This window comes from Cebidichthys violaceus, unplaced genomic scaffold, assembly GCF_023349555.1.
Source record: "Cebidichthys violaceus isolate CVI_PGR_0920_01 unplaced genomic scaffold, fCebVio1.0.p SCAF_10, whole genome shotgun sequence".
NCBI classification, from domain to species: Eukaryota; Metazoa; Chordata; class Actinopteri; order Perciformes; family Stichaeidae; genus Cebidichthys; species Cebidichthys violaceus.
The window spans coordinates 9,115,158-9,127,318 of NW_027176263.1; the positions used below are offsets into that span (position 1 = coordinate 9,115,158).

Genomic DNA, 12,161 nt, shown 5'->3' on the forward strand with positions numbered 1-12,161 from the left:
TAGTGTTTTTTCAAGTGCTGAGACAAACAGCAAGAACAAAGCATGTTTTTAAACTACAGGGCGTTGAGCATCTGAACGAGTGAAGAGAAGCGTGTTGCTCCCGGTGTGGCGTCTTCAGCAAACTGGCAGAGCTTCCTGCAAGACGAGAGGGAGGAAAAGCTCGTAACTACAGTAAGCGTAGGCATTTACTAAAACCAAATACGAATACATACTTGAAGAGTCGGAGGCTGATGGTGCTCTTCTCAAACTCTCTGGCCTTCCTGTGTCCTGATTGGATGACCGCCTCCGGCAGGCTGGCGAGTCGAGCGGCGTTGAACCCGTAACTCTTTGGACAAGCGCCAGTGATGAACTTGTAGAGGAACGTGATGGTCTCTTGACTCGGATCCTCACATTCGTTCTCCACCATGCACGCCTGAAAAAGGGACGACACAGGGACGTTGTCCTCAGCACCAGGGATCGTGATTCACACAGTTATGGCTCGACATAGTTTGGGTTTACAGACAGGATGCAATGTTCAAACACAAGTCTGAAGATATTTGCCTAAATAATAATTGTGTAATAAAAGCTTTTTTACATTCCAAAGCTGTCTGCAACAGCTTGCCTGAGCAGTGCAGTATATATACTCACCATGTGGCCCAGCCGCACAGCGGGGTTGCTGGCGTAGTCCTCCACCAGAGAGTGGTAATGTGTGGAGAAGAGGGTGCGACAGCAGATCTTCTCAGCGAGCTCCTTCACGACAGCACTGGCAATCGCTGTGCCGTCATATGTGGCTGTGCCCCTCCCTGCAAACAATCACAGCTGAACGGCTGCACTCTGAAACAACACCACCAAACAGTGCAGACGTAACGTTCCCCCGATACTACGAATAAGCAACAGAGACCGACCTAATTCATCCAGGAGCACAAGCGAGTGCTTTGTGGCGTGGTGCAGGATGCTGGCAGTCTCACTTAGCTCCACGAAGAAGGTGCTCTCTCCTAAAGAAGACACAGAAAGTACAAGTTACGACCAGGAGATGAAAGCTTGAGACGTTGCCCCGTATGCGTTACATTGCAGGAGTTCATGGCGTTACCAGCCATGATGCGATCGGAGGCTCCCAGCCGAGTGAAGACCCGGTCGACCGGTGTGAAGCGCAGGCTCTCGGCAGGAACATGGCAACCCAGCTGAGCCAGGATGATTACAAGTCCACACTGTACAGAGAGAGCAGCACAGCGTCTTAATATGAGCCAACAGACAAGTGAGATATACATTTGGTCTATCACTTGCTCCTGGTAAGGTTTGTAGTTTTACACACAAGGAGAAAACTAAATAATATTTGTCGTATCAGCATATAGATCCATGAATGGTTTACCTGTCTCATGAGAGTAGACTTTCCACCCATGTTGGGCCCCGTGACGAGGACACAGGAGGCGTGCTCCTTTCCCTCGTCGGTGTCACTGCTGCCGGGGCAGCCGATGAAGACGTCGTTGGGGATGAAGTCGTCGCCGAAGAAGGTCTTGGTGACACAGGGGTGGCGGGATCCGGTGAGGTCGAGGAAGGTCAGAACCGGGTCATCCCCCTCGGGGAGGACCACCTGTGGACGGGTCATTGGCCCGTCTCCGCCCTGACTATAGCGGGACAACGCCAGCAGCACATCTGGAAAACAGTTGACGATTCATTAGTGAGAGAATGAAGAGGGGTTAAGCACTGAAACACTTGAAAACTACATTTGTTTTTGAATTAGCTACCTGCTTTCTTAATATTTTATGGGATGATTTTGCAGCTCTGCTCATAAAACTACATAAATAAACCCAAACATAACCCGTGGCAGCGCGATGATCTAGTGGGAGGAAAAACACATTACAAAGCACATTATCTCACTGCACCAGAGATCAGTAATAAACTACGCAATCATCTCTCATTCTGTCAGGAAAAAAACCCACAAGTGCACAATTTACATAAGAGCGAAAAACAAACCAATTACTGTTAAATTTGCAAGTTTGAATAATGGAATAGTTACTCGACGATAGCAAACACTCCGACTGGTGCATCAGCAGCAGCTTTAGTGCCCATTATGGAGGCACATCTGTAACATCTGCAGGAAACGTATTCAGAGCAGAACACCTGCTACGCAAACTCGTTATCTAAACCCCAGACTACACACTTTCTTTCCTGAGAAACTGTAAGACAAACAATACTTTATGTTTTGTACTGCAGTAATGTAAATGCATCACTTGAGACTACTCTCATGCATGCAATAAAAAATAATGGGCATTAACAATAGAAGAATGTAGTTACCAATCACTGCCATGCACTCCACGGCGGTCTTCCAGTCTTTGTAGTTCTTGTCGAAGTTGAAGAAGAGCCTCCTCATGCAGTCCTTCAGGGCCGCGTCTCTCTTCTCCTCGAACCCTTGCAGCTCTGAGAACAGCCGCTCCGTCTCCTTGGTCACGTAGCGCTTCCAACCTTTCTTCGTAGACTTCACCTCGTACTCCTCAGGAATGTTCCTCTCGGAGACGCCGTCCGGCACCTCCATCTGGAAGCGGTTCCGCCCGGTTCCCCAATAGGACATGTTCTTACAGCCGAGTCTCTTCTTCTGTCGGTCCAGGTAGTCCTGCAGCTCTCGCTCGCAGCTCTTGATGGAGGCCAGAGCCTGGTCGAACTCCGGGTCAAAGCTGGCTTTGGGGGTGATGACCCCGGTGGTGCGGGCTTTCTGGTGGTCGAAGGCCGTCTCCCAGCGCCTCAGCTCGGCAGAGAGGTCAGGAAAGAGGCCGTCCTCGGCACTTTTCGGACGGCCGACTTGACGGAGCAATGCGGATTGAGATTCGTCCGACACTGGAGCGAGGACGGTGATTATCTCCTGCATGGTTTTGAAACCTTCTAGGGCCGAGAGGAAGTCCGCTATCTTGCGCTTGCTATAGGTGACCTCCTCGTAGAGCACCGCCCGGCTGTCGGGGTGATCCGAGCCCTTCAGAGGGGTGCCGATACTGTGGATTTTACTCAGGAGACGCTCCAGATCTGGGAGCTTCTTCAGCAGGTCTGAGACCTCGGTGGCCTGAGCCGGAGCGCCCATCAGGTCTTCCACCGCATCCAGCCGGTCCTTGATGGATGTGGGGTTGCACAGAGGAGCGCAGAGCCACTGCTTCAGCAGCCTCTTGCCGAACGGGGTCGAGCAGGTGTCCAGACGCTCCAGCAGAGTCCCTTCCGTTCCTCCCGACCCGTTCTGAAAGATTTCCAAGTTGGCCAGAGTCACTCCGTCGAGGACCATCCGCTGACGGGTCCGGGCAAAGAAACTGGCCGGTCCGGTGGCTTTCTCCAGCTCCACATCGACAGGGACGTATTCTTCAAAGTTGGCCAAAGAGAGCAGCTCTTGGTCCACCAGACACTTCTTCAGGTAGAAAATGCATCCGCCCAGTGCCGACAGTCCCAGCTCACAGCCCTCTTTAGGAGTGAGGCACAGGGAATCGCTCTCAGAGGTCATCGTTTTTAGAAGAGCAGGGAGGAAGTTGGTCCCCGTTCCCTGATCCTTGCCAGCAGCCTCTCTAAAGTAATCTTCTTCTGAGAGGGTTTTCAGAGTCTTCTGAGCGTCCCAGAACTGGGTGCCTGCATTGAGTCCTTCCTGCAGAGCAGAGGACAGAGAGGCCTTGAGTATTTTGCGCGTTTCGACGGATGGGTTCCCCTTTTCAAAGAGCACTTCGGCCGGGGCAAAGTGTGCGATCAGGGTGCGCAGGCGAGAGCAGTGACGATCGTCTGGGAACTGGCCGACGTGGAAATAACCCACAGAGGTGTCGACGAAGCAGACTCCGTAGGTGCGGCAACAACCCGAGCTTTCTCCTTCGGCCTTTTCCTTTAGACTCAGCAGGAACTTGCTCTGACTCTCGGAGGGAGCGCCGTCCAACACGCTGTAGGTTTGGGTACCGCGAGTGATAATCCGACACACTTCTCTTCTCACCACACGGTCGAACTTCGTGGGCCTGGCCATGCTCTTGCAGCGCACCTCCATCATCTCTGGAGTCTCCGTCTGCTCCACGCGGGCCACCTTGTAGCCTTTCTGCACCAGGACGTCGGAGAAACGGCCAAAGCCGATCTCCGGGAAGCCCGAGTGCGCCCAGGTCCCCTTCATGAAAGTCAGTCCCATCTCATTGACTCCGATCACGGCGTCCATGTGGTAGAGCTCGTAAAACTTCCCCACCTTGTAGAAAATGACCGTGTCGAACATCTGAGACTTGAGCTGCCACCACCGGCGCATACCGGGACTGCTTCTGTTGAGGAAGTCTTCCGGCACATACAGGGTGGAGGGATCGTAGTCGTCCTCCGTCTGCCGCCGCCTCCGGCCGTCTTTCCTCCTGCCGTCCTGACACCACTCCAGCTTCTCATGGTCCCAAACTGTGGCGCCTCCACCGGTGCCGGATCCGTTGGCCTGGCTCTCAAAGCTGTCGGGGGCCGAGAAGGCCGACAGACGAGACTTTGTGTCGACTGCGACGGCCGCTGGAGCTCGTTTTGGTGCGCTGGACGGGGTAGCAGGCTTTGCAGCAGCGGGCTTTTCCGCCGGACGTTTGCGCTTCACAGGCTTGATGGGGCTTTCTGCTTCTGACTCGTGTGTGCTCTCTTCTTCACTGCTCACCGTTGCTGCTGCTTCCTCCTCCTCCTCACTGCTGGGCGCAGCCTGTTCTGGTTTGAACTCCTCATCCGATCCATCACTGTCGGAAGCTACGATTATGCGGCGGCGCTTGGCCTTATTTCCCTGTTCTGTTGAAGCACGGGATGAACGGAGACTGACTTTGGACGACTTCACTTTCTCATTTTTCTGTTCTTCCTCATCACTGCCCTCTTCATCAGTCACTGTTGACCCGTCAACCTAAAAATAAACAAACAAAAAGGGAGGTAAAAAATAAAAAAATGCAACCTGTAATACTGACCTTTTTACTAGTGTTGAAAAAGAGTTATTACACTGACTATTGTTATTACATAGTAAATACAGACTTTTATGTCCATATTACTGACAGACATCAATTATTATCACAAAGTCACCTCCATTTCTTCCTCTTCCTCGTCATCCTCCTCCTCCTCATCAGATGGATCCATGCAGACAGGCATCTTCAGTCTTTTTTCAGGGCTGTCAAACATAACTCCATCAGCAAGCTCCACTGAACGACGGATTGCAGGCTTGCCGCTGAAGAACAACCCTCCTGTTTTAGCGTCACTGCTGTCAGAGCCTGCAAAACCGTAAAAATGACAACTTATCATCATCATCAAACTGCTGAAACTAGCTGACTGAGGAAAAGCACATCTTAGTTTCAGCGTTACGGTATTCTAATCATTGATTATGGGATGAATTGTTGCCCACCTTGGTACTCTCTGATATACTTGGTGCTGACCCATCCTCTGGTAGCGGGTTCATCAAAGAAGTGGACGTGTATGCGCTGGCTCCGACCGCGGCCCCTCATCTGCTGTCCAGTCAGAGGTTGGGGCACCACCATGCACGGCCACCAGGGGTGTCCCTCCAGCTTGGCCCACACAAGGGCACCAGCACTGAATGTGCATGTGTTGCTGCTGAAGGAAGGAAAAATCTGTCAGTATATTGGTTTAGACCAATACGTACACATCATAGTCAACTAACTTAGAGTGTCAACCCATGTGGAGAATAGTTAACGGCTCGTATTAATGAATTCGGCTAAATAATCCTCAAATTACTTTTTTTAAATATACATTTTTCTTTTGTGGAATGTTTGACTTGGAGTTATTTTGTTAGTTATTGATAGAGTTGATGTGAAGCATGATGTTACCTAACCACTTAGACTCTTGCATCATTGCTATGTTTGCATTGAGAACCATATGACTTTATTTACGATGATATTTTCTAAAAACAAATTACACACAGTCTGTTATGAGTGGAGGAACCACCGCCATTAGCTCATGTGACTTCAGACAGTCCACATTGCCACACTATGACACGTGACAGTCATTGGTATATTTAACATTTAATCTCTGTATCCTACCTTGTTAAACTGGAGACATTAGCACAGATTTAAGCAAGAAAAAACACTATCTGCAGGACTCATCAAGTCATCTGTGATTCGAAAGAAAGTTTAAGTTTCAAGTGCGTTTGAAAACATGACCAACTTTACCTCTCAAATGAAAACAAAGGAAGTTAAAGCCGATTCTTTCGATTAACTAAACGCATGTTTTGGGGCCTTGCAGGGTGCAGACAATCTTTAGCAGAAAGGGAAACACAGTGAAACACGTGTCTCCAGCAATTACACGGCTCCCAGCGTTATCACGGCTAACTCACCTTTGTTTGGCTGCTGGGGCCTTGTCGCCGAATAGTTTGTTGAATCCACCTTTCGAAGACTTGTCGTTACTTTTCGGGTTAACTTTGTTGGTCTTGGTTGGTTGTTGCGGTGTCTGCTTAGCTTGCTCTTTCGGAGAGGAGCTGGACTTCTCCACGGAGGAAGGCAGGTCCGCCTCCGTCGGTGAGGGACTCGGCTTCGGCTTGGAGACCGGCGGCGGAGACTTGGTGAAAAAATTGAAAAGGGAGCTTTGCTTCGCCATGTGTGCGAGTTCAAAAGCTGCTGTCACTGTATTGCTGAGATAATCCGGACAGCGGCGCCTCCGTGTGTCTTCTAGCAGATAGCAAGACAGCGTCAGGGCGCGCGCGAGAGCGTCCAGTTCGCGGGAAAGATACACGAGTGTTGTGCGAGTGGACACGAGCCTTGGCCAATGACAAGCGAGTACAGTACAACGTGGAAGTCACGTGGTGTCAACATGACTTCCTTTGGCGTTCAGGGCGGGGAACTTTTTCCTCAAAACTTTATTTATAACACAGAGGCTACATACATAGAACATGCAGTTTGCACGTTGTACATGTATACATGTTGCTCATAAACTCATCACTGCCGCTTTTTTGCTTAACATTCGCCGTTCTTTCAGTGTCTTATATATTTGAATAAATAAACAAGTGATCAAATAAAAATGGTTTGACAAATGGAGTAGAAACAGCATATAGCAACACAGGGTATGAAATCTATCTATCTGGATAACATCCAGATAGATTTGGAAGTTTTTCTATCTGGATGTTATCCGTATATATATATATATATATATATATATATATATATATATATATATATATATATATATATACACACACACACACAAGGGAAGCATCGTACATTGGCTCTGTAATCCGTGCTGGAGTTTTACCACCAGCAGAGTGCAGCAGAATACAAGAAGCTTTCTGAGCTCGATCCTAAACTACAATTCAACTTTGAAATTCCAAGATAAATACTCCAGTTTCATTGCAACATCCTTTCAGTCTTACCAATTAGAATAGCAAATAAATGTTTGTAAATTTGGACGTTTTGTAAGCATCAGAGCACGACTCAGCATTTAATATATACAGTGGTCTTGTTTCAGCAGAAATATTCAGCTAAAACATTACAGTGTACCTACTACCTAGTAATGTTCTCTCAGTTGTGCTGGACAAAAAAACAACGTCAATGGCTAATTTATGTTACTAGAGTAAATAAATCCTGCGATAAACACCGGAAAACAAAACAACCAAACATTCACCCACATACAGTATGAGTTTTTGGCATATGGTGTGTGGGTGATCGAAAGCATCTAATTAAGACAGCATTATGAAACCTTACGAAGCAGTTGTTATGAGGAGCTTTTTTTATTTCAGTCATTCAGACTAAATTCACCATCACTAATAATCAATGCGTAAACATGAGGTTATCATGGCCTCATTAACATCCAAAGGGTACACATTTGGATGGTGTTAGGTGTATCAAATATGCATGTACATATTTAATATAAATATGTATGTACTATAAACAGAGTATCTCTTAGCAGAATCAATTCAGTTACATATGTTTGAAGTACATATAATTAAATATCTTTTACTTTGGGGAAAACATGAGAATTCACCATCTCACTCTCATCAGCTTTCCAGGAAGCAGCAGTCTGCTAATTAAGAACGCCATAGCAACAACCTAGCAACTCATCAAGAAAAAAACAAGAAAAAACCTAGAAACCACCGCAATCTTCATTTGTCAACTTGTAACAACTAGTAACCACCTAGCAACGTCTTAACACATAGAATCACGTAGAAACACCTCACCACACCGTTAGCTCAGGCAGAAACGTGTAAATAACCCTTTTTACAAAGCAGACTTTGTGACATGTATGTAAGGCACAGGTGTAATAATAACATGAATCTGTTCTTTTCAAGTGTCCCAGTAAGCCATGCTAGTGTGACATCATTCATTCTATTACATACTTCTCTCTTTTATGCATCGCTTCACAAATGCAAAACAAAAACAACAACAAAAGACAATTTTCTGACCAATTCAATTATTTTTTCCAACAATCTACTGCATCCTTGGCCCCTTGTCCCGGCAGACTTCTTGCTTTGCATGTGAATCCTCCTTTCTGTGGTTCACAGTGTACAGCGGTGGTTTGCCCAGCAGGCACACTAATAAGTCTGACAGTGCAGGCTTGACGTTTAGCGTTAAACTAGACTACAAGACACATACAGTATTTATATTCCAAGGACCTTCGGATGTGTCCTTAGATGACAATATAAAACGTTTTAACCTTCATTGATTTGGTCATCACCTGGTCTTAAAGCTGCTCCAGGCAAGATTAATGTGTAAAAATACACCCACCTCAAACCTAAATCATAAAATAGGGATGCAAAAGGGAGGATCCTCCCACCTCATTGAGATGCTTCAGATTAAAAATCATGAGCTCATCATTTCACTTTGGAAGTTTTTTTGCACACGGAATGTAACAAATTGAACCTTGTGAGCAGCAACAAACAGCGGCAAGCAAATCGGACTGTGCATTGGCAGATAAATCTGCAATACATTGTCATTATTTCCATGCATACGGATTAACAAGAAGAGGATGTTGAAATATCAACTTTTTACTGTCCTTCAGTACTGTTATCTGCTGCTCTCTATAGGGACACCAAATTACAAAGATAGTGCAGCTTTGAAAGATGAAAATGTTTTTTCACTGTAGATTTCCTTCATCATTCCCTGGCTATTTTTTTAAATGAGAGAAATAGGCTGATTAGCTTTCTTGCCAAGAGTTAGAGGAGAAGAGAGTGGTATCAATCTTATCTAACGCTCTGCAGGAAAGCGTGTTTCTCAAAATGTTGAGCTATTCCTTAAACAAAGTGCTAAATATTATGATGACCTGTTATTACCAATACTATAACCGAGGATGTAAAATGGAGTGCTGTTCTAGTCTTTCTGTTTTTATCATCAACATTAAGAATCCAGCACCCGGTCTTTAATGTCAGATCGTGAGTTGAGTGTGTTGTGTCTTAATTCTCACGTAAAATTCTTCCCATATATTCTTATTGAATACACTGCCAGGGTGTGAGTGGCAGACCTCAGTGGGCACCAGTTTACTGCCATTAAGGATGAGGATGTCCGTCAAAACGATTCAGTAACTGACAGTGTTTGAGTGGGATCCGGTTAGTTAGCCTTCATTGCATCAGTGCAGGAAAGGCTGTGAGGAATTTATCAGACACAGTAATGTTAATATTATACATTAATTCAACAACCATCTCTATGGGGAACAGAGCAAAAGCAGCAAAGCTGATGAGTGAACAGAGACTCTCTTTACATCCCTCTTGTTTTTATTCCCATTTTCCTTTAATGGGCTGCACCTTCAAAACCTTACCTGTTATTTCTTTCCGTAACCTTTTTTGTTTCTCCTGGGTGTCTTTTCTCCTCTCCAACCATTCCTGAAGCAGAGCTATTACAAAGCAAGTATTATGGGACTCCTCTAAGCATAATGAGGAGGGCGCATCAGGTGTGCAGGGTGATTCCTTAAGCACTGCTGGGACTGTATAGAGAGAGACAACATGAAATAACAGCTCAGTCCTTCCTCCCTTCCTTCCTTCCTTCCTCCCTTCCTCTCATCTTCTCTGCCTCTGCCTCGACTGCTTACTAATAGGGTGACCACTTCTCTCTTTGTTGGTAGTGTTACACCATCATAAGACAGACTTTATGATCACAGAGTTTTCCTTTTGTTCTTCTTCGTAGTACAGACCAATTAAAAGCCCTCATGCAAATGTATAATGCCTCTTGCCAGTTCGCAGCTATCCGTTCAGTGCTCCACTGCTCTATTCTGCCACTGAGCCTTAAAATACCATAAATGTGTAAGGTTCAGTCACATTAATTCAGCTGCCTCTGGGGGAGCTGAAGTGGGGGCAGCCCCTGATGGTGGAGTGATAGTGCAGTCAGCAGAATAAACTCCAACTGCAGAACTGCGGTATCTATTTCTCTAGATAGGAGGAAAAGAGAAGATCTGTGTAGATGCGAATGGGAAAACGAGAGAGAAGAGAGATTGAGAAAGATATTGCAATGCACATGTATTGTCCTCCCAGTGGTGCAGTATGAACAATTCTGTCTATATTTAGATGCATTTAGTTGCTGAGTCTATGCAAACAAGGTTATTTCTGAGCGCCCACACAAATAAAACATGCAAAATGTGACCATAAAAGATCAAGAAGAAAATACCTGGTGTTATCGAGTTTTCCATCATCTCTATAATTTCTACTCTCCTTGGGATGCACCAAAGATGTGCACGCTGATTTGCAATTCAAAAGCAATTTAACCACCCCCTATTTAAAATCCAGTTTGTTTTTTTCTCTAAAGAGATTTAGAAATACTTTACTGTCCATCAAAGCGATGGAGATTTTTTCTTTGCATCTTAAATAAGTAAAACCCCCACAGTACACAAAGAGGAACTTTGGTACTTATCCTTCCCAATTCCAAACTACAGTATGTTCTATCAAGTCCATCATATATTGCTAATTTGTATTTGTGATATAGCTTCTTATATCTCTTGTTGGAGCTGCATGTGCATCTGCAAATACATGATTGCTTGCAGTCATTTCCACATTTATTTTAGACAGAAATGTCATCTTAACTAACTAAACTCTTCAGCTTAATTTCTATTAATTATTGTTGTCCTAATTAAAGTCATGCATTGTTGGGTAATATGTGGGTTCTGGTGTTTTCTTTTATGAAGTATATCATTGCTGAATGCAACACTTTACTACAACCTGCAATAACATTTTCTTTGGCCACCTTCATTTGGAGTTGTGTTTTTGACCACCTGATGAATAGAAGTTCAATATTCACTCTCTTTTTGCTATGTTTTGGTCTCCACCAACTAACTGAACCAAAACAGTAGAGTTGCCTTGGAAAAACTCAAATAATGAGCTGAAAGAAGTTAAAATGCTTCAGAGTAATAATTCTGTGTGGGTTTGACACTTTCACATCACACATTCAATCCATTACAAAAATATCAATGGTAGCTGCTTTAAAGTCTTTGACTGCCTTCACACAGACCAGCAGGAAGATCTTTTGTTAAAACCAAAAGTGAACTAAAGTTTATCGTTGCTCTGCATTTTCTAAAATGAGCTGCACCTGCTGTGCAGTGATATATTGAAGGTAATCTGTAAGAAACATCTCTGTGACAGTGGGAATTTGCATAATCTATTATTGAGCTGTCTGTATGTTGGATTGTTGAAAGACATATTTTGTTTTTGTATGTACTAAAAGTGTCTTTTCTGTTTGTTGCCTCAGGGCAACGTTGTGCACTTTGACCACTTTGTTACGGTCGATATCATGCTGAAGTGTGGAGATGTGCTCGGATTATGACCATAGACAATGTTTTTACTTTACCACCTGATACTTACAGAAAATGGAACATTTTATAACAAGATCGAGCAGTCAGGGTCCTTCCCTCTGCGGACAGTGAGCTTAAAGAGAGTCGGGAGGAATGGATACCCTAATCAGGTTTGAGAGACAGTTCGGATGTCAGGGGTCAGTGAGCAGAGTAAGTATTAGTGCTTGACTGTTGACAATGAGACTGAGGAGGAAGATGAAGATGTTAATGTTCAACGAGAAACCACCTTGCACACTGTGAACCACTTGGTGACCCTTCTAATTTCCACCCAGTCAACAAGGTTGACAAGCAGAAGATGATCACCAAAGACCCCTGCACTGCTGTGGTGAAAGAATACAACAAGAATATGTGTGTGTGGATCTGCTTGACTCACTGATTGTACTGTACCGGAACAAAATCGGATGAAAGAAGTGTTTTCACCAGCAGGTGTTTCATTTCCACTTTTGAGTACTGGACTGTGTTGCATC

General features: G+C 45.2%; 1 protein-coding gene across 2 annotated transcripts; it reads right to left on the reverse strand.

Moving 5' to 3' along the window:
* Positions 1-47: 47 nt before the first annotated feature.
* Positions 48-6,644, reverse strand: msh6 (mutS homolog 6 (E. coli)). 2 transcript variants are annotated; one of them, XM_068724625.1, is made up of 10 exons: positions 6,269-6,644; positions 5,324-5,526; positions 5,008-5,192; positions 2,275-4,834; positions 1,349-1,632; positions 1,070-1,187; positions 885-974; positions 628-782; positions 213-412; positions 48-135 (listed from the first exon to the last, which is right to left on the reverse strand). In XM_068724625.1, the coding sequence occupies exons 1-10, from the start codon at positions 6,526-6,528 to the stop codon at positions 54-56; spliced, it is 4,137 nt and encodes a 1,378-aa protein (XP_068580726.1). In that variant the 5' UTR covers positions 6,529-6,644; the 3' UTR covers positions 48-53. The 2 variants fall into 2 exon arrangements, with proteins under 2 accessions (XP_068580726.1, XP_068580716.1); XM_068724615.1 differs by having other exon boundaries at positions 5,324-5,529.
* Positions 6,645-12,161: the final 5,517 nt, after the last annotated feature.